The sequence below is a fragment of the Scardinius erythrophthalmus genome (genome assembly GCF_964197995.2).
Source record: "Scardinius erythrophthalmus genome assembly, chromosome: 11".
Lineage (NCBI taxonomy): Eukaryota > Metazoa > Chordata > Actinopteri > Cypriniformes > Leuciscidae > Scardinius > Scardinius erythrophthalmus.
The window spans coordinates 40,893,659-40,917,224 of NC_138231.1; the positions used below are offsets into that span (position 1 = coordinate 40,893,659).

General features: G+C 36.8%; 1 protein-coding gene across 2 annotated transcripts in view; it reads right to left on the bottom strand.

The window, feature by feature from the left end:
* The window catches only part of afg1lb (AFG1 like ATPase b), a 26,122-nt gene continuing 2,556 nt past the window's right edge, over positions 1–23,566 (bottom strand). Inside the window, exons 3-14 of one of the 2 annotated variants that reach the window (XM_081379308.1) lie at positions 22,834–22,885; positions 22,595–22,696; positions 21,733–21,860; positions 18,979–19,078; positions 15,217–15,275; positions 14,969–15,100; positions 8,054–8,136; positions 7,034–7,104; positions 6,716–6,816; positions 3,067–3,207; positions 2,753–2,866; positions 1–1,546 (exon numbers count right to left, since the gene is read on the bottom strand). In XM_081379308.1, coding sequence (XP_081235434.1) covers positions 1,418–1,546; positions 2,753–2,866; positions 3,067–3,207; positions 6,716–6,816; positions 7,034–7,104; positions 8,054–8,136; positions 14,969–15,100; positions 15,217–15,275; positions 18,979–19,078; positions 21,733–21,860; positions 22,595–22,696; positions 22,834–22,885 — 1,212 coding nt within the window. In that variant the 3' untranslated portion in view covers positions 1–1,417. The remainder of the gene's footprint in view (positions 1,547–2,752; positions 2,867–3,066; positions 3,208–6,715; positions 6,817–7,033; positions 7,105–8,053; positions 8,137–14,968; positions 15,101–15,216; positions 15,276–18,978; positions 19,079–21,732; positions 21,861–22,594; positions 22,697–22,833; positions 22,886–23,566) is intronic. The other variant, XM_081379309.1, reaches the window with a different exon arrangement.

Consider the following 23,566-nt stretch of genomic DNA (forward strand, 5'->3'; position numbering starts at 1 on the left):
GCTCAAAGATTCCTTTATTAATTCCTTATCTTTTTAAAATCACTCCCCTCCCTCTGTCTCATTCTCCTTTGTTCCTTATCCTGCATATGGGAAAGTCTGCAGGTGACCATTACAATAACTGTGTTGACACCAGCTTTTGTAAAACATCTTAAATAATTCTTCAGCACCTAATACACCATGCTTCACTGTAGACTACACTTATTGCCATGAGGATGGTGATTGTAGATATGAAATGTGTTTGTTCAAGGTCTCTTGTGGTACATACATGTATAATTCATCTGTACTTATAAGCCCTTATGTTTGTTCAGTATTCCTGAGCATATGGATATAGATGCATTGTACTGTACAGATTTGCTTTTTGGGGAGGGTCACGACAATACTAGTTCTGTCAGATAGAGAACTGCAGTATGATTTACTAATGTCATTTAAAACAATAACACAGAGCACGTGGGGTGTGTACAGGCAAATAGGGGACAGAACTATCTTCTACTGCCGCCTTCAGACCAACAATTGAAATGACAGCAAAGACACTTTTTAAAATGTAAGAAATGTTTTGTTTATGCTCACCATGTCTTTGGAGATTAATTTTGCCAGTTTATCATTTAACATAATTAGTACAGACAATTCTTAAAGTTTTATTGTAACCATTTTAATAACATAAGTATGGAAGCCCACTTCTGCCACATCAGAAAAATATCATGCTTTGGTCAATCATAATTATAATGACATAAACTGACTGATGTCATAATGACTTCTCATAATTTCAATCTCATTTTTTTAAAGTCAGAATTGTGAGAGAGTCATAATTATGACAAAAAAAAAATCACAATTTCAACTTTTTATCTAATTTTTTGTTTGGTTTGTTATAACTACATAGTTTCACACTAGACATAAAGCATTCACATATATTTGCCATTACATTTAGAATGATTTTTTTGGAGTATATTCCAAACTACATAATATAATAAGGTTACACTTTATTTTAAGGCGTCCATGTTACAGTGTAATTATATATTTAAGTACTGAGTAATAATAATTAACTACATGTACTTTCTATAGGGTTAGGGTAGGATTTGTTTGAGGGTTAGTTGCATGATATTATGCATAAATTACTGTTATTACTATGGTAAGTACATGTAATATTATGTAACAAGGACACTGTAAAATAAAGTGTTACCTATAATAAATACTGCAGAATACATCATCCACTAGAGGGTGCTAGACATCTACTCATTTGGCAGCATGTGCATTTAGTTTTGCATATTAATGCTGTGAGCATATGGATGACTCCAATTTCCGGTAAAGTAGTAATAAGGCTGACAGTCTGTTTTTGGTGTTGGAAATGTACCACCCCAAATGTTTTAGGAGGTCACATGGACTCTCCTAAGAGGTATAGTAACTGCAAGGGCGTTTCAGTTTACTTTTGACTCCGATCCCCACTAATCCAGTACTGTTCTGTCTGCATCTCTGTGAGGCGAGACACTGTCCTCTGGAAGGCAAAGACCTCTTCATCCGCTGTGAATAGTGTCAACCGCTCACTGGCCTCCTGAACAAAAGAAATATAGGCAGGAGAGCAATTACAAGTGCCATTCTACAGAAATTAGATTAAATAAAGATGTCTCTACTTTAAGGGGTCATATCAATACATTACCATGCATAATATCATCAGATATTACATCAGTAATATCCTCTTGTGATTTTATAAAAAACATTTACTTGTCTTGCTAACAAGTGGCTAAATGGGACAACAGAGGTTGTCTGGGACATTAAACGTCACAGATAAACTCATCTACTCTCTAGATCACTTTCAAAGCCTTGTTGTGTTTATAATCACACACTTTCTAACTACTCTAACTCGAACTTTCAGGGAAAATGTTTTTAAGCAAAGACTGAAAGAGTCTAAGAGTTGAAGCCATGCGACTGTGGTGTAGTTCGTTTATAGCCTACGTTTAGCTTTTGACTTCTGCCATATTTACGCTTCAAAATTCATTAAAAAGGTGTGTTAATTTGAACACGATGAACAAAACGTGTAAGAATCAAGAGTCACACAGTTTCGTTAGTCACAGACCTTATTTTCTGCAATTATTCAAAAGCCAATGAGAAAATACTATAGGGTTTTTGTCTAACTTCTGGGCTGGCCTACAAAAATATGTCATCCCTGCGCCACTCTATAAAGAGGAAGTCAAAATGCAGAGGTGTGTCTTAAAGGAACAAGAGGAAAAAAATGGCCTGTTAAATTCTAAGGCAGAGAGAGGTTGGAAAATGGAAAATTTGGTATAAAAAATGTTACTAACATTACAATTCGACTTCAGGAAATAAATAAAATAATATAAATGTATGATATGACCCCTTTAATCATTGAAAACTCCTCTTCATGACCTATTAAAAACAGTTTTCAGGTAATTGAAACAAAGCTGGAATAAAATACAATATAAATATTACATAACTTCTAAATGTTAAAACGGAAATTAGAAATGTTGCATTGGCAACTAACTGAAAGTTGAACTAAAATTTAAATAAAATGAAATGAAAGCTATAGAAATATTACAAAAACTAATAAAAATGACAAAAGCAAATGACTAAATCTGAAAATATAAAAAGCTAAGGATAAAAATAAATACTGAAATAGAATATAAATTATACAAAAAATAACACTGTCATGGGAAGCATTTTTGATGCTACATTAATGTATGCTGACAGTATGTGTTTATGATATAGTTGAAATGTGATGTTTTAAGGGTGTTGTCATTACATCGGTCAGGCCGAGTTCATCTAGCATTAAGCGGTCCCTGGCTTCCTCTCCAGTCATCGGTCCCTGATCGAGGAGGCGGTCTAACGGTGCATCAGCCAACATCACCACTCTAACCTGAGAGATTTACACATAGAAAGTGAGCCATTGTACATATGTTGGTGCTAACAGAGTCCTACACAGGAGATTATGATTAAATCCACAAAGGTATGAAACAAATGTATTTGATTCTTAATTCTGAAGACGGACATGTTTAAGGCCTACGTGAGCTTTCAGGAAGTCTGGGTCAGTATGGCGTGTCTTGTGACTTGTTCTACCTTTTGGTCGTAAAAGTTGTCAATGAGTGTGGTGAGGCGTCTAGCTTGGTCCTTCATTCCAACCCAAAGATGAGGAACATTCCGGATGATGACCGTGTCAAATTGCCGTGAGATTTCTAAATAATCACCCGCACCCAGCGGCTTTAAAAAACAAATAAACAGACACACACGAAGAGATTAGGAAACATTAATGATTAAACGTTCACTTTCTATGATAGTTAGTATTCAAAAAAAAAAAGAATTCTGTTTTACTCATCCTCATGTCATTTCAAACCCATTAAATGATTTAAATTTCAAATACTTTTATAATTAATAATGAAAAGTTTTATAAACAATATTTAATTGTTTTTTGTGCTTTCACATAAAACATTTTTTCCTTATTCACTCTTATGAAAAATATTCAAGAGAAGAAAGTCATACGGATATGGACGACATGAGTGAGTAAATGACATAACCTCCATTTTTGGGTTAAGTATTCATTTTGCATGTATATACAGTATCACTCAGGGTCAGAAATTAATACTTTTAATCATTAAGGATGCATTAAATTGATCAAAAGTGACTTTTAGATTGTTACAAAACATTCCATTTCAAATACTGTTCTTGTGAACTTTCTATTTAAGGATCCAGATTTTTTTTAAATCATGATTTCTACTAAAATATTAAGCAGCCAACTGTTTTCATCACTGCTAATAATAAGAAATGTTTCTTGAGCATCAAATCATCATATTACAATGATTTCTGAAGGATCAATGAAGACTGGAGTAATGATACTGAAAATTAATCTTTGCCATCACAGGAATTATAATACATTTTAAAATAAAAAACAATTATGGTATATTTTTAATAGATTTTCACAATATTACTGGTTTTACTATTTTTTGATCAAATAAATGCAGCCTTGGTGAGCATAAGATATTTCATTCAAAAATCTTAATGACCTCAAACTTCTGAACACTAGTGTATATTGTTTTAAGTATAGTATAATATACACACACAAACTCAAATTCATCTGCTTCAGCATCAGGGGTCTCTCCACCGTGACACTGAATGAGAGGGAAACTTCACTGATGTTGTCTCTGAAACCTTGGCACATACCTTTTTACCCATCCATCCCTCTCATCTCATGTGCTTATTCCCTCTTCAATTGTTGTCTCTAATCTTCTATTTCACCCTATATTCTGTATCTTCTCTGGGTAACATGTATCTCTGTGGTAACTCAGTGGAAAGCACATTAACACATGCTGACATAGTCCCTACTGCATTAGCCTGACTATGAAGACTATGAAGTTGTTGAGGACTCTTCAGAAAAATCCACACATGTACATGCACACGCACACACACACTCACACTCTCAGAACACTGAAGTGAACAGCACTCTCAAAAACACTGAAGGACACAGAGACAGTGCCTCGGCTCCATTAGAGAGCAGCATACTCATCCTTTCTTTCCTTCACAAACAAAAAGGGAGCTTCAAACTGGTAAACCAAGTCCAAGGTTACATACATAAACAAGCACACACACACACACACACACACACACAAATACAAGCTGGCTTAGACTAGCCATAGACAGGGCTGCAATGATAAACTTAGTTATGGATGGATGGATGGATCAAGTCATGGGTGATTACATACACTGCTTCTAAAATCAAATAATTTCCTACTATATAGCATGTGAAAAACAGTAGGCCAAAAGAGTAGCATGTTCAAATACATAGTATTTGAAAAATTCTGAAGTGTGCATATGACGGAGGCCGACGGGGATTTATGAATGGAAGTGAAGCAACGCAACTTTTGACGATCGCAAAATAAATTCAAATTCAAATGTAGTACCTGCACGATTTTGGACGCAGCGATAGTATCAGGAGAGTGGTATGATGGATGTGGTGGTAGTAGATAATAAAAATATGAAAAACAAAGTGGAAAAAAGCAGTGAGATACATTAAAAAAAAGAAAGTTAGGTAAGAGGGTAAAAAGAAAGATTTGACATCCTTGGCATTCCAATAATAATCACCTGTGTTGAAATGCATTTGTTACTCCACTGCTGTTTAAAAGTTTGGAATCTGAATATTTTTATTCAGCAAGGATGCATTCAATTGATCACGAAGTAAAGAGTGAAGACATTTGTATAGGTACAAAAAAAATACTTTTTATTAATCAAAGAATCCTGAAATTTTTTTCATCAGTTTCCACAACAATATTATTATGCACAAATGTTTTCAACATCGTTAATAATACGAAATGTTTCTGAATGATGTGACAGTGAAGACTCTGATGCTGAAAATTCAGCTTTGCCATCACAGGAATAAATTCTATAATTAATAATTATACAATAAATAAATCTAAAATATAGTCAAATAAAATCTTAAAGCTGCAGTCCGTAGTTTTTCCTCTGTCGCCATCTCTGTTCGAAATCTGCAATTGCAGTTATTCGCGGAATGATCAACTTTACGTGGGTTGTGCCTCGGGACGGGACGGCACTGCGCGGATGAATCCGCTGTTTAGAGGAGAATGTGCGGCTGTCAATCAACGCACCGGTGTGGAGACTGTCATTCGCAATCACAGATTCTACTTTTTGGATTTTTCACCGGAAAATGTCGTCTGAACAAGTAACATCCACTTTTGTTCTGACCAACTAAGGGAATAAAAGCATTGCAGTAAATCACGCTGATTAAATCTAACGATCTCTGATCATATCATGTCAAAACGTGCAAATTATACTTTGTTCTCAAATTGTTAATGTTAACAACATCTGCATTGCGTGACTACATTTAATGTGTATTAGGGTTACCTGTAGTTCAGTTTCCATTTCTTGTCATACCAACAAATGAATGTTCCTTAGAACTTATTCTCTTTGAAATACAAACACACGTGTCTGAAATCAGATGCATATTTAAAACTGGAATATAAACGGTCTCTTTTTTTCTGTTGCCACTCCGAAGTCCGAAGTCTTTTGCATTTTACAACGGGTGAATCTCCAGTTCTCCAACATCCTCACACGCAATATAGCCTACTAGCCGAGACACCATCTTTATGTGGACAGATGTGACGTAATGACGCAAAGACATGCTTGAATTTCCCGCGGAAATCCACCAGTACCACTGGAATTAAAAACTGTTTTGAATCGAGCTACGGCAAGCATATAGTTTTGAACACTGGCTGGTTATGTACTTGCTCAAATTTATTTTGGATCATTTTTAACCCCAAAAAGTTACGGACTGCAGCTTTAAATTATACTATTGTGTCACTATTTTTTCACTGTATTTTTTGATCAAATAAATACAGCCTTGGTGAACTCTTTTCAAAAGCGTCTTAAAATCTTATTGCACCCAGACTTTTAAACAGCAGTGTATACATTATATTTGCTATAAAATAAATAAAAAATACGCAAATAACAAATTAAAACAAATGAAATACACAAGCTAATTAACTTATGGAGTGGATTCAAAACCTGCTTGAGTGTTTTTTTGTTTTGTTTTTTGAGTGGGCCACATTAGAAGTTGTTTTATTAGCATATTTTTGTTTCTCTTTTCTGAAAATGAGGTGCTAGAATGCCGTTCCAAATTGAACCCTTTATAACTTTTATAAAATATACCCCACAAACCAGATCTCAAATCAGCATTTTATGCCTATTTCTACAGACTCACTCGCTCACACAGCTCTTGAAAGGTGCAGTCTGCAATGGTTCCACAGGTCCGGCTCAAGGTTACTTCTCTTCCCTGCACGTTCAACACCCTTGGTCTGGTTACTATCAATGGTTAGAGGTAGACATATAGTTATTAGACTGAATGCATTGGAAACATCTAACAATTTAGTTAATCTACACATCAAAGCAGTCAACATAAATCTAACCAACTATAGGATCTAAGTCAACTAACAAGATAAAACCTCACACACCAAGTCAGGGAAACATCCACACTTAACCTTAAAACCCCATCTATGCAAAGGCAAATGAACTTACTTACCATCATTTTGTCTGTACGCCAGTTCCTCAAACAGCGTATTGACAGCATTCTCTGCATCAGGCTCACTTGATCTATGGAAAGCGAGTGAATGAGAGAGATAATTGAATATGAAATTAACCAGGTTTGAAGTGGTCACATCAAACGGTGTGTGCTGAAGGCCTGTGTTTGAATTTTCACAGTGCCTCCTGGAACAGGATGTTGGATTCAAAACGCAAACATTGAGAGAGTGTGAATAAGAGGGAGCAGCAATCAGGTGTCAACAAACACATGCATATTAAACATCCTCTGAAAGTGCAGCTGTTGAGATAAAGGGTTTATAATAAGTCAGAAAAAGACGGCGTGTGTATTTATATTAATGTGCGCTCATGACATGTAATTCTGTTTTCTCTTCTCAGACCCGGTAATCGAGACCAGGGGCAATTGTTAACATTTTTACGTTTTACTTCATAACTCACAAATTATTATAAATCTACCAGCCATTTTTCAAGCAAAAGACATTTATGTTTAGTAAAATAACTGTTCCATTAATAGACTTGTAGTGAGAATGAAAATCTGAATGTATCTCAAATATGAACACACAAAATAAAGTAAATATAATTGCTTTACTACTTAACTTCAGTGTCACATGATCCTTCGAAATTCATTCTAATATTCTGATTTGGTGAAACATTTCTTATTATTATCAATGTTGAAAACAGTTGTGCTGCAATATCTGTGTGAAAAAAAAAACTATTTCTTTCCAGCGTTTCTTGAAAAATATCTGAAGATATTGAAATAGAAATCTTTTGTAACATTATTTACTGTCAATGCATCTTTGCTGAATAAAAGTATTAATTTCTTTAAAAAATAAAAATTCAGGAATAGTATGTGTATAAACCATAAAATTTCTAAGTCCAGGACATCCAAAAAAAAATAAAAATAAAAAATAATAATAATCATAAATCACTATCTTACAGCTTTTTATTAATTACTGGTGTGATGTTGATCTCTTGTGCAGTGCTCTAAAAGTGAGTGTCTTACACGTAGTATAGTCTTTCTGATGATTTCCTTTTCCTTCTCCGGTAATCTATTCCAGTGTCAAGACAGATAGAATGACAGTGCTCCTGTAAAGCAAAGACAGAAATGTGGTAAAAGAAAGTGGTTAAAAATAAGAAGAGAGAAAGTGACATTGTTTCAAGAGCAAGTTTAAAATGACATCGGTTTTGTTTGTATTTTGGCTTGCAATGCACATTCCCCCCTAGGGGGCGACAATGCGACACGTCGGTTACTACAATTTTGTTATAACAAAATAATATTCACAACATATAATCCTGATATAAGCCATATGTTTACGCCTTACATTAAGTTTGACCTTCTCTAATGACTTTGAACTGTTTTAACATCCAAGTATTAACAGATTACATACAATATATAATCTCATGTAGTCTAAAGTACATTCTTATTAAATACATCCGTGTAAAAAAATTAAGGGATCAACTTTATCATTCACAATGCACTTACAGAGATTTTATAATGGCACGTTTGTACTGGTATTATGAAATGATCCTAATGCTAAAATAATGTAATTGAAAAGTAATGTTAATCTAAATGAATATGACAGCAATGTTAAACATGTTAGTTGCTCACTTTTACAGATTGACTGAGTGCATCAAACCTCTGTGACGAGGAAAAAAACATTCAAACGAAACAAAATGCTGGAGGAACGATGACAAAAATGACTGATGAAAAGGAAGGGTGATTATTTTTAACAGGATGTGGATAATACGTGGTATTTAGGCGAGAGGCCTTTGCCTGAATCAGTCCTCAATGACAGCTCCAGCGAATTATGAAATCAGTGAATTTTCCGCCACCCTCCTCCTTGAACTAAAGATAATTAGCAATCACCACACAGAGCGTGAGAGGAGCGATCTATTCCTCTTCTTCATGCATCTCTCGCCTCTTCCCCCCATTCTCCAGCGCTGTCAACTTTTCTCTCTCGAGCGCAGAGTTCCACGTCCGAGCAAATTGGCTGAATCAGCCGTAATGACAGGCTGACAAACCGTGAGCAGAAGAACACAAAAGGAAAAGTGTCACTTCATCAACCCTGCTCGACCTTGTCACCAGGCCGCCGTGTAAACAGCCACCACGGCCACGACAACCACGCTTACCCAGCAGCCATCAAAATGGGTTATTCCTCTGCACACCCTAGTCTATTTCTTTCTTTTTTTCGTAAAAACTTTCCATTTCCATGAGTAGGCCTATATCTTAACAACTGATGGGCCATTTCGCAAGAGAGTAATCGAGAGGAGGGAGAGGGGGAGAGAAATACAATCAGTAATGATTCCAGCGCATGGTTCTTTATAATCAGTTGAAGACACGTCCTCTTGTGGATCATTGCATGATTATGGTCTTTGATGGGTTCATTAAAGACTCATAACTCCTTAAAGATCTTCATCATCTGGCCTTCTCAACTCAGAATGCACTTTGCCACACAACTCTGACGCGCGTCCTCGGCTTTCAACAAGACCCACTAGACCCTCAGAATGTGCATAACTGACTGACCTTTTAATAAAATAACTAAAACGTGTTTCAACGGAATTAAAATGGCAATGGAAAATACATCATTTGAGATTTAGCAATAGCTGGCACTACTGTAAAAAGTGTTCAGTTCACTTACTTAAAAAAAACTAGTAAACCCGTTGCCTTAAAATGATTAAGTAATAAACTTAATGCTTAAGTGAAAAAAATTAAGTTATGTGAACTTGACAATTCCACATTACCTAATTTGTTTTCAATTAAGCATGACGTTTATTTACTTAATTTGTTTTTTTTTAAGTTGTCAACTGATCACTTTTTACAGTGTAAAAATATTTATGAATGTTGTTTAATGGATCATTTGAGCCATTTTTGAAGACTTTTTTAACCAACTTAGCCACTGAATTAGTCTATTGCGCAACAGCACATCCCCTCCAAGATGTAAAATGATTTACAGAGTGTTTCTGATTGGCTACAGAAGAGTGGTCTGCTCACCTGACTTTTTTTTTTATATTTATTTCACGAAACACACTTTTCAGTTGCATCTGTCAGGAAACATGGACATATTACATGGTTTTCCAAAAATAAACGAATGAATAAATAAATAACTTTTTTAATAAGAATTATTTTGTGTTCAAATTACCTAACAGATATTACAATAAATAAATGATTATTTTTCATAATAATAATATTTGTGTAATACCATAAATATCCACATTATGACAATTTTTTTACACATTCTTCCCAATAATAATAATAATTTATTTTTAGTTTTTGTAATACCATGCATGTCCATATTAACTGACAAAAAAAATATTATGTATGTTATTATTATAATTCAATTGATTATTCAATGATCAATTTCATAGTAAAAGTTTTAATCAAAGTTTCTTTTAAAGTCATGCCGAGTTCTTATCGCTGCATGTGCTGGATGCCCACAGCTTCCCTGCACAACCATTTAGAATAAGAATGAAGTCTGTCTCTCTTTCTGTCTGTCTTGCTCTCTCGCTCTCTCTCTATCTCTTCTCCACTCCTCAAAAAAGTTGCCTTTGAGTTTTTCAAAGCAAGGGTTGCCATTGAGCTCCAACAAAAGCCAAGGATAGCTGGCGATTGGACCCTGATGAGGTCCACTACCTCATTACTGACAGCCAAAAACATTTGATGCTTTTTTCCCTCCTGTTTGGGAGGAAGAGGGGCGGATTGACAGAGCCTGGCTTAAGGAGCGCGCGGTGGGAGAACTGAAAAAGAGAGGTGGCAGAGGGGGACAGGGGGGAAAGGTTGTAGTCCATTCATCTTTGTGTGTCTTACAGCCTCTGTGGGTAGGAGAAAAGAAAAGGGGGGGTGGAAGCAGGGGCGGGGTAAAAAGAGAACGAGAGACAGCTTAAAACACTGCCTTTATGCTTTTGAGTCCAGGACGACTCCTCTTACATCAAAGTGTTTTTACCACTGCGGTGTGTGATTTTGTCTCTGTGTGTGTGTGCGTGCGTGTCTTGAGTGAATGTATTGAGAGATTAGGTGACTAGTGAGTGTGTGCGAGGGAGAGAAAGAGAGGGAGAGAGAGCAATGGGGGTGGTTAACGACGTGAACGCACTAATTACGCCTAATTATCTATTCCCTTTACATGTAACCGGCTTTGTTAGTTACTCAGAACGCTCTCAAAACATACTCAAAATGTTCTCACAACCTCTCCTTGCCCTGTCCAGGACTCTTAAAGAAACATCACCCTTGGAACATCTGCCTCGCTTTGAGAGCGCGGACCCCCCAGACCTCGGCGGAGGCCACGGGCCACAGCTCTCATCCTCTCCATCACAATCACTCGCTCCTCAGTCTTTGCTAATCTGCGCCTGCTAAAAACATGACTGACCGACTTTAGTGGTGACTTGGCAAAACAACATCTTTTGAGGGACTGTTAACGAATGTCAAGTCACCTCAGATGTTGATCTTAAGGCTTATTCACACCGAAGCTAGAAGTTTTGACAGGGCCAACACGATTTTACACTTATTTTTTTGCTTAACAAATCATTTAATAAGATAACATTGCCATTCAGGTATCATCAGACAAATCAGTGCGAGTATTGGAGAGTATAAAAATATTTTGTATTCTAATATTTTGGTAACACTTTACAGTAAGGATTTATTTGTCATCAGTAGTTCATGCATTAGCTAACATGAACTAACAATGAGCAATATTAGGGGTGTAACAATACATTGTGTCTCAAAATATCGCAATACAAAAATGAATAAACAATATGTATCGTGGATAGTGATATGTATTGTGTATAGTTCACCCAAAATAAAAATTGTGAGAACAAGTTTACAGAGTTTTAGTGTCAGTGCAACATTAAACTACTATATATAATGCTGAATATAATGTATAATAATGTAATGTGGGTCCTGATAATGCCAAACTACATTATTTTAAATATATCTAGCCAGTGACGGAGTGCATGCATATTCGTCTGAAATAATTCTGTATTTTCAGCTTCAGATTCATGAATATTTCTATTCTGGTGTCTCTATTGTCCTGTGCATTGGGTTACCAGCACCAAGTCCAAGCCTATTAATTTCTACCCCAATGTAATACCAAATTTAGCATTTTAATCAACCTTTTTACCATATGTCTTGTAGTATTGCGATGATATCGTATTGTGAGTTTAGTTTCGTGATGTTTCAAATCGTGACAAGGGTATCGTTACACCCCTAAGCAATATATTAACCTTTGTTAATGTTAGTTAATATAAATGTTAGTTCACAATCACAGTGCATTAATTAATGCGAACAGAGGCAACATTTGACCTTAAAAATGTTTTAGTAAACATTGACATTAAATGCTGTTATAAGTATTGTTCATTGTTAACTAATGTAGTTAAGCAATGTTAACAAATGAAACCTTATTGTAAAGTGTTGTTACCAATGTTTCTTAGTCATATTGGACTTGGTATAAATGGGCCTTTACACACAAAATCAGACAGAAAATTAATAACAGCAAGAGAAGAGACAGCGGCATTCCTTCTCTGTCCCAGATTAGATATCTCTCATAGGTCTGTTCTTATTAACTGCCTCTAATTAATCAGATCAAGTGTGTCTGTCCATCTAGTTAACTATTCTTCAAAACTACTTTAAGATTTCTATAAGGGTTTAGACATTTTTACGATAAAATGGCTTTGAAGGAAGAAAATTATAAGAAATATTAGAAATAGGAGGTTAACAAAAGGTCAGTGGAACACTAGAAGCCATCCAACATAAATTGCCTCTTTTCATTTTTGCTCCATCTTCAAGTCATTCAATCATCATACACTCATCCTTATATCCACCAGAGACCTTCACCATGAAAACACACACACACACACACACACACACACACACACACACACACACACACACACACGACCTAGACATTACCATTTGCTCCAACCAAAGGAAGATAGGGAACAGCAGTTAGAAAAAAATTAAGAGAGACATTTGAGCGAAATTAAGATCATCACACAGTATTGTATGTGTATGTGTAATGTTTAATGTATTTTAATGTGTCTAAGGGGTTTTGGCCTTTCTTATAAATAATAATAAGGTCTATCAAATAAAAATCAATGAATTAATGATGTATATCAATAGTCATTCAACGAAATGTAGCATAGGTGTATAAAAGAAGTGTATATTTATTTATTTCACTTAAAGACATCTTTCTGTTCATTGCTTCTGTAAACAAAAGCACTGAACAGAAAGATGTCTTTAACTTAATATATTAAGTTAATATATTTTCATACATAATAAACATACACTATCAAAATATATATATGTATAAGAGTTCAGATGCAAAAGCCTCTAAGTGCCATCTGAAAATTTCTTCTAGAATGATCATTTTTATAAAGTTTGTATATTTAAGTAATTTCACTTAAATGACAATTAATAGGTAATCTGCATTGCCATTTAAGTGACATTATTGAACTTAAATATACGAGCTTGATAAAAATGATCATTCTAAAAGAAAATTTCAGATGGCACTTAGAGGCTTTTGCATCTGAACTCTTCATTCATATATATAAAAATGTAATTTATTCCAGTAATGGCAAAGTTAAAATTTTAGCAGCCATTACTCTAGTCTTACATGGTCCTTCAGAGATCATTCTAATATGCTGATATACTCAAGAAATATTTCTTATTATTATCAATGTTGAAACAGTTGTGCTTTTTAATATTTTTGAGGAAACCATTATATATATACACATTTCAGGATTCCTTGATGAATAGAAAAGTTGAAATAAAAAATCTTTTGTAACAATGTAAATGTTTGTACTGTACTTTCGATCAATTTAATGAATCCTTGTTGAATAAAAGTAATGATTTCTTAAAAAAAAAATAATAATACTGACCCCAACTTTTATACTTTATACTATAATACCTTATAAATATAAATATATATTCATGATTAATCATATTGAATTGAGTTAAAGTGACAAGAATTCAGTAATATTTGTCAGCAAATAAGTATTACCACCCTGAAGAGCGATAAAGATATAGGAGAACAAGAGCCAGTGAGTGCATTTCAGTGAGTCTGTCACACATTATTAGGGTTGACCAGACATGAGAGGAGGCACTTGGGCCACCCTAGTTACCCTGAACTTGGATCCTAGGTTGCCCCAAAACCAGATGGCCTAACAAAGAAGCTGGAGCGTTAGAGGTGCAAGGCAAGGCGCTGGGCATTCAGCACTCTTACCAGGCAAGATTAGCACAGGCAAGAATAGAGGGTGACTTTAAGGACCCCAGGGATTTGACAGAGATCGGCTGAACCAGAGTGACTATGCTGGGCCACTGAACATAAAAGACCCAGGGGTCAAACTGAGAAAAATCACCAGCTGAATGAAGCGTCTAGTGGCTTTTTTTTTTTTTTTGCATATTCTGCTGACGGGAGCTATGAGGAATACTACGATTTAAAGTGGATTAGAAAGACATTGTACTGGCAGTCATCAAAGCATCCTCTTATTCTGTCGCTCTTCAAGCTCACATAGAGAAAAGAAACATGTAAAGGACGGGTTTGTTTTGTGATTTGTGCTTCCCTCACAACTTTGAAGACTTAACAGCACGCTCAATATCTAAACGGAAAAAAATGGAAAATCATGGGGAAAATGTTACCTATATTCACAGTGTCACAGCCACAAACAAGCCGTTTGATGTTAAAACGCATTCAGCTCAATCAAATGTGCAAGAATGTGGCCAGCTGTAAAATGCCTGAAAATGATCGTCTGATTATTTATGATGGAAAGCTGTCGCAGGATGATGGTAATTACCCAGACAGCACACAGGATAATGCCAATACCTGCTTAAAATAATACAATTAACTTGCAAAGCAGATCAGCGCATTGCTAGCGTCCATGGCCGGGCGCACTTTGAAATGCAAGCAGCTTCTCATTCCAGCCAACCCACGTCAGTCATTAAACGGCCTCGGTGTCTGTCACACTCTCTCAGTCTGTCGCTCTCATCTCCAGGTATGATCAAAGCTGTCTTTTTTCTGTTTTGTGTGTTTTTGCAAACACATATGAGGTTGTGTATTTTTACCTGTGAATAAAATACATCAAAAACCAGACAGAGCAGAGGAGGAAACATGAAGAGAGATGGACGGAGATAGAATGAAAGGATAAATAAATGAACTGAGAGAATGACTTTGTCTTTACCTTGAGTACGCCAATGAAAGGCACAAAAGCAGCCCTCTGAAGCCCATTTTTGTACAGTTCTGAGAGAGAGAGAGAGAGAGAGAGAGAGAGATGCTGGTTATTTTCACTCTTTAGCCTCCTCATAATGTCATTTTCCATCTATGATTGGCAAATAAAGTGTCTATTGATGAAGTGAGGAACGGGAAGGGAGGAGGAACAAAAGGGACGAGGAGAGGCAGAAATTGATTTCTGTGGGCAGCACAGGAGAAAGGCAGTACATGAAATTCATTACATTCCCAAACAATGAGCTCAAGAGAAGAAGTCTCTCTCTTTCTGCACAGACAATAAACCTGCATCACGGTGAATAGAGACTTCAATTAGCCACACAGGCATTATAAGCCACACACACACACACACAGATGTAAAGAGACCGTGACGAGTATATGCTTCGGTCTGTGCTGTAAAAGCTTGTTTAAAGCTGCCGTGGGCAAGAAAATATAAAGGAAACAGAACTGTCATAACAGAGGCATGTTGAGCAATAAACAGTCCAGTGAGAGTCGTTTCGCCAGTTCTCACCCAAGAAACGAAAGCTTACTATATGGATTTGGAGGCCACTTATGACAACCATTCAGGTGATTCGTTTTTTTTTTTTTTTTTTTTTTTTCAGGAGGAAAGCAAACTGTACATACTGAGAGATATTTTAAAGGCATCATACATACTTTTCCCCTCACGTTAATGGCCATTTCCCCACTCTCTCCCCATTTTTGGTTGCTGTACCTTCAGATTTCGATGTAAACAGCCCATTCAATTTGTAGCACAATGTGAAAGTGGTCATGTGCTAATTTACTCTTCTGATGTTAGAAAGTAGCAGAAGTTGTTTTTTTTTTTTGTTTTTTTTAATAAAAAAAGTTTTCGTTATGAAAGTTACAGAATGCGTTCATAGACCTCTGTTTCTGGAGGCACACCAACACTACACACTTTCTAACTCTTCCTAATCAAACACCTGTATCATCTCATTAGTGGAGACTCCAAGACCAGGGCTGCGTTTAACCCCAATTTTAGGCTGCGTGTGAAAACTGACAAATACTGCCCAAGGTAGGAAGTCATCATGGCACGTCCTGTCTAATGAGATTCCTTAATTTTATTGCTTTTTGAAGGCAGCATAGATTTATCCTTCGCTGTCTTTGATATCCCACAATCCCGTGCTTTCTATTCTGTGACAGTTGAGCTAGAAAAATAAAGATGGCGTCTGAAAGTTGCAGTTGGTGGTCAGTTTGTGTGTAAATGTACATTTTTGACCAACGTTTTCCACTTTTGATATCAATTCTGGTGTGAAATTACTATTGTAGTACTTAAATATTCACTTAGTTTTCACCAAAGCTCGCTCTTTATTGCTCTAGATCATTAAACCATTATGCTGCCTCAGAAATCTGTCCGAAATCAGTTTTGCAAGGTACCTTCATGTGCAAACGCTGTCTGCAAAGTCCATGGGCATTTTCATACATTTTATGAATATCATTTTTTTTTCTCAGGTAGAAATTGAGTAATTTTTTTTAAACTTTTTTTATCATTAATACTTTTTCAGAAAATCATGGCCTTGGACTCAAAAAGGTTGAGAACCACTGCTTTAAGGTGACTGCAGTCACTATTTCCAGACACTTTAAATATTGTTTAAACATAATAATAACATTTCTAATTAAACGTTTTCCAAGGTTATATATGTGATGAATCTCAATCATCTATTGTAGCAAATAATATAATATTTGAATAAAAACGACAGACATCCAGATGCTTCAAAACAAAAAAAATACCATATACCAGTGCTTAACTAAAGGGTCATTTAAAGATTTAAGGAAGTGAAGAGCACCCTTTTTCACATTTATCAATCCATTTCCCTCATTTTACCTGAAGAAATGGTTCTGGGTGACGACGAACATCCAAGTTCAAACATGCAAGCCTCTTTAGCGGCTCTTCAGCCTACCATCTATATTTCAATAAACGAGCAATCTCTCTTGGTGCCATCTCTCTCCCTCCCATCTTTCATGTGTACCAGTCTATCCATTAGTCACCTAATTAAAATGGAATAAGATGGCTATTAAGTTTTAGCGTAAGCTTTGTTCTCAGTGGCTGGTTAATGTTAGGAGAGGGTCTCTTTATGTAACTGCCGCTTACCGTTTTGTACTCGGCACACAAGGCCACTTCATACAACGAGACATTAGCAGCGCTCCAAGACAGAAAGGCAGAAGGACTGTCTTATCTCTACCCTTATCACTCTTGCTCTCCAGTTTAATGTAACATCACAGCAATTGCAAAAAATGGCATCTATTGAATCAACAATGAGGCAGAGGGAAGAAAAGAGTGGGATTGGTAGAGAGAGATAAAAGAGTAACTGCTCACAATCAAGCGGATATCAAATAAAGTTGCCTACAAAAGAACGGCGTATAGGCAAGAAATCTTTGATGCCGGTGAGGTTGAAGTTTCCGCATGATTTAAAGGGATAGGTCACTCAAACATCGCCCATATGTCATTCTAAACCTGTATGACTGTGGAACACAAAAGGAGATATTTAGAAGATTGTCCAAGCTGCTTTTTTCCCAGAACAGCTTTGGTCACCATTCACTTTCATTGAATGGAAAACAACAGCTTGGACATTCTGCTATATAAACTGCCCTTGTGTTCCACAGATGAAAGAAAGACATAAGGGTGAGAAAACAATGACAGAATTATCATTTTTGGGTGAATTATTCATCAAGCTACACCAAAACGCACATTGAACATAAAAGGTTTACTGAAAAACGAAGGATTTAAAGTTCAGAGGGGATGCAGTCATCATTGTGTTTCAGAATAACACTTCTCAGATTAGTTTCAGCCAATGACAGGTGTTTGAGTGTATGCGAGAGAGGAAGAGAGCAATAAAAAAAAAACAGAAAAGGAGTGAGAGACTTTATGCCGATTATCAATAGACCTCAAACATCACGGCATCAGAATACACAGATTAACCAAGGAGTGACTAAAAGGGGAGGTGAACTTTAAAAAAAGAGTAAAAAGGAAGAAACACGAGACTGACACACGAGACGGTCCAGAACTGGATTAGAACACGAGACGGACGTGTAGTTTAGGAACATGTTTTACTTTCAGGCCATACAAAGACTGAGGAGAGTGAGAAAAGTACGGCGGTCTATTGTTGAGAAGTTGGTAGAGAACAATACAAGGTGAAAAAGTACAAGAGTCATGTGCGCTGTGTAGGCGACAGATCAGTATCAGAAAACACACACTTAACCCTGGAAATTGATGGAGGAAATGAAAGGAATAAACTACTTTGATTTCTCTCAGATGTGAATGTGTTGGCAAAAAAAGTATGATGAATTGCAAAAAGTTAATTTTAATACATTTCTTTACACAAATTTGGGGTCGGTAAGATTTTTTTTATGTTTTTGAAAGTCTCTTATACTCACCAACTCTGCATTTATTTGATGAAAAATACAATAAAACAGTAATATAGTGAGATATCATTATTATTTAAAATGCCTGTTTTGACCCCAAACATTATATTTAATGGTTTTCTTTTTCTTTTATAGTTAATAAAAAATGTATTTAAACCTAAATAAAAATTTTAAAAGTGCAAAGTTATGAAGTAATGACAGCTAAATTTTCAATATATATATATATTTTCAGTCGATTTCCCGGGTAATATTACATTTTATTTTTATTGCAGATTTGCAACATGGAACCAGACGTTATGTTAGTCACATCGACTGCTTTGACATTACCCAGACATCTCACCTTCAGGCGGTCGGTTTGAGGTTGCCACAACCACGACTCCACACTTGAACAAGCCCTCAAATAACTGTTTCAGAATCATAGCATCTGCTATATCCAGCACCTGAAAAACAAATGAAAAAAGTGATTATTCTTCATTGTACTTTGAGGAAAGATTTATTTTGGCAGCACATAATCTGATTCAGCAATTTCCTCTTTCCAGCTCATGTAAAACGCAGCATACCATCAGTTCAGTTCACAGGAATAGATCAAATTCACCTGCATTTTATGGCCCCAAATTCATTGTCTGTGTATTAATACAAAAAATAGGTTTGGTTTTCATCTCATGTTGACTTTAAAGCAGCCTATAGCTGCTGTTGTTTCCGTTCTGTCCTCGAGGCAGGACCGTCAGACACTATGGGAGCAAGCGCAGGTGACCGTGCATCAGCTGAAGATGAGCGAGGCGCAACTCTGTCCTCTCTGCCCTTCCTCTGCCTTGAGCTAATTACCACAATTGTGCGCATACATGTGTACTCATGCGTGTACATACGAATGAATGAGCGAAAACCAGGTGTCGTTACATTTTAAAACCGAAGCCTCGGCCAAGGTCCTTTGACATCACCCTCCCCAACGCGCTCGCACACAGAAGCAGGACAGACACAAAGCCACTCCACCTGACTGTAAAATGGCCACACAGAGCCGCGGCTTTCTGCTGGAGACAAGGACAAGTGGCCAAAGCGCTGAAAAAGGTAAATAATTGAATACATAAATAAATAAACAGTGTTTCGAGGTAAAATCAGTGGCACAATGACAGCCAGATGGCCACACAGAGACAAACACATAAACGCGCACACACATGCGGTCCCATTGTGCTCTTGAGGGCCTGGCATGGCTGTCCCTGAATCTCAGAAGCGAGAGGATGAGTGGTTCTTTCATTATTATCATTTTCATCATCATCATTCATTATTATCATTTAAACGTTGCCTTTTTCACAGCAGCGAGCTGTTGCCTCACACACATCTGCAGCAACACAGGGTCTGCTGACCCTTCCTGACAAAAGGAGCCCTTTAGTCAACAACGCAATCGACCATGGACCGCTCTCATCTTCTCCCATGTTTCTGCTACTTTTTCAGGGTTGAAATGCATTTAGTCAAAAGCAAAATTTCTCCTTGTTTCGCATTGACACTTTATTAGCATTTGCATATCTGGCAGCGAGGAGCTACATTTGAGGCCGGGGATGTTTTTGTCATGCAGAAGATCTCCTCTTTTACTGAGCTCTACTATTCTCAGAAGGACACACTTATGACTGCCATACCCCCAGCATATGTTGTTTTTCTTATATTGAAGTGTTTCCCTTTTTTGCATATTAAACCTTCGGCCCCATCAAACCCAATTAGCAACGTCTATAGCGGCCTTACGTGGGGCAAGGTGGAGGGCGTGCGAGTGTTGGTCTGGTACAAAGACGAGGTGCTACGGCATAAATTGGATCGCATTTCCTTTAACCGTCCTCTTCTCTTCTTCATTTCAAAGGAGTCATTTAATTATGACCTTTTCATCCGTCCTGTATTTGTTTTTTGTTTGTCACGCAGGCACCGCGACACTCATGTGCGCGTGTGTATACACACACACACACACTTTTAGTCTCTGAGTATTGATTGCCAGGGTGAGTGCAAGAAAGCCCTCTGTGTGAGGTTGTTGTGGACGACAGCGAAAACAACGGTGCGGATATTCAAATGAGCATCCAATTATGCCAGCAAAGAGTCACTTTTGTGTGGCGCACACGGGTGCCAAATTGCACTCTTTTGATCTTAAACCTTTACTTACACAACTCCGTCGATGAGTAATTTCACCCCGGAGACTGACAGGGGCCTGAGACAATACCTCAAGCGGTTTCTGCTTGCTCTTCCTCTTTCTATATCTCTCTCAATACCTTGCATTCATTAAGGGAGTGGAGAGGGACAAAAGGGGAAGGCTACAAATTACTGATAATGATGCCGGACTAATGAAGAGAATGGAGAAATTTCATTAGCATTTAAGAGGCATGGATGCATGCGACCCGCCATAGTCGCTCTCCATTACCCCTCACTCAAGGAAGCAAGAGGGGCCGAGTGAAACTCGATGCTTCATTTGCATGCTTAAGTGGCAGTGGCTCCTGATTGGTAAGGGGCTGTCAGCTCCTCATCTATGCATCATAAACAAAATGTGAGTGCCTTCCATATTGCCGCTAGTGGCGATTGGCAAATAGATTGAAGGTGAGCTTCCAGACTATAACGAGATCCAAAACTAAATTAGTAAAATAAATGTGATCAGAATTTCAATTTAAAAGACATTAATAAAAAGAGCAGCCCTTCATCCTTAAGCAGTGAGAGAACGAGCACCGGGATAAAAATATTCATTAGTTTCAGAAATGGGCTGAAATCTTAAATTTACATCTGATATTTAATTTGCCTCATCCTTTTGTTTACTGTTTATTTCTAGCTTTTTTTCTCATCTCGATTATCTGTGGCCCCAGCATGTGTCACCTTTGTGTGAAAGTGTTTGACTCCACTAGATGGCTCCAAAATAAGCAAGACTTATATCTATGAAGTGCTGGTCGACACACTGAACTATTTTATCATAAAAATACCATTGCTGATTCTTACTTACAGCGCTATATTTGGGATTTTCTGTGGTATCCCTTCACCCATGCACAAACACACACAACACACAGTGAATGTGCATCTTTCAACAATTTCTCACAACTCTGCACCCTCTCAATTTCCCAACTCTTGCCCTCACCTGAAACTCATCAAAGCATATGAGACAGGTTTCCTTTGCGATCTCCATGGCAACTGGAAAGATGGGGTCGTACACTGTCATCTTACCGATCCGCCGCTTTGGCAGGCTCAGTTTCAGTTTGTGGATCCCTGAATGGAATGCACAAATTAAAATCAATACAAATAAAGGCAAATGCTCTCAAAACTTAAATGAAAACCAATTTTAATCGCAGGGGAAAAGCAACAAACTATTCTGCTTTATGCTGTTATTTTCCTTAATTGCTATTCATGCATGAAAACAAACAGTAAGCTACTTGTACAAATAAAAGTACTATTTATTGCTTAGTATGGAATGAGGTAATGGGGTTTGGGGTCAGCATTTTTATTTATTTAGTAAAGATACATTAAACTGATAAAAAATGAAAGACATTTATATTGTTACAAAAGATTTCCATTTCAAATAAATGTTCGTTTGAACTTTCTATTCAACATGGAACACTTAAATAAATATTAATCATTATTATCACAGTTGAAAACTGTTTGATAACTAAGAAATGTTTCTTAAACACCAAATCAGCATATTAGAATGATTTCTGAAGGATCATGTGACACTGAAGACTGGAGTAATGATGCTGAAAATTCAGCTTTGCCATAAAAGGAGTAAATTACATTTTAGCATATAATAATATTTTGCAATATTACTATTTTTTAATGTATCAAATAAATGCAGCCTAGGTGAGCACAAGACACTTCTTTCAAAAACATTTAAAAATCTTACAGACCCCGAACTTTTAAAACAGTAGTGCATATGACAACCGTCCCGTGTTCGAGAACCTTTTATGCATCCACACATTTCTCAACAGGTCACCCTGATCAGAACTTACTTCTATGTACATCTAACATGAATCCATTAAAATGAACCCTCGTTTTTCTTGGGTTTTCCACAAATGAGTAAAAAAGGTTCATCAGCATGGTTTTCCCAGTGCCTGTTGATTATAAAACAGAAAACAGAATAAGCATTTATGGCCACTCCAATATAAAGTCCAGCCCAGTCCCTCCAAACTCAATATATGCATGTTTAAAATGACTAATTATATCTAAAAATGTATTAACTGAAACTTACCAACATCACCATGAATATAGTAACCGTGGGGGGAATGTGGCTTTGGGGACTCCTGTAAAATAATAGCAAATATAATCATCTTCCTCAATGCTGTAAAAAGCTTAATCTTAGCACATTTTACACACACTGTAACATTTTCAGGAAACTCTTGGCAATTTAAATGATTAAGAGTCCCCTTGATTTAAAGTTTCCAAGCAATATCTGCAACGCTTTCAACTTTCAGAGTGCAAAGCGTTTGATGAGTCAACCCAGAACTGTCTGTGGCTGCAGACAATTGATCATTCAGGAAAGACAGAGAGCCGACATCCTTATCCCCGCATTCACCTCATCCTCTCTGATTGTTTTCGGAGGGGTGAAGCTGTTTGAGCAGTGAGGCACAGCGTTCTTGGATGACAGCGTGTGACTTCTCACTGACTTTCAGAACTCTGTAGCTCGTTATTGTGGCTGGTGGCAGTGGTCCAGTCACGGTAGAGTGGACAAACACAGTGAAGACACTGAGCGAGAGAGGACACAGGCCTTGTGAGGGACGGGTCCACAAGGTGGAGTCATGCTCTATACTTTCACAGGATGCAGCCAAGGGGAAAAAGTTCACATGCCAACACTCTTAGGTAGAAAAGCTCTTTCTCTTTAACTCAACAAATGAACTGTTGTTTGCTCTGGTAATGCTTAAGATAATCAATGATTTTTTGGAAATAATAACTTTGCTCAATAGTGATTAACTTATTACGAATTA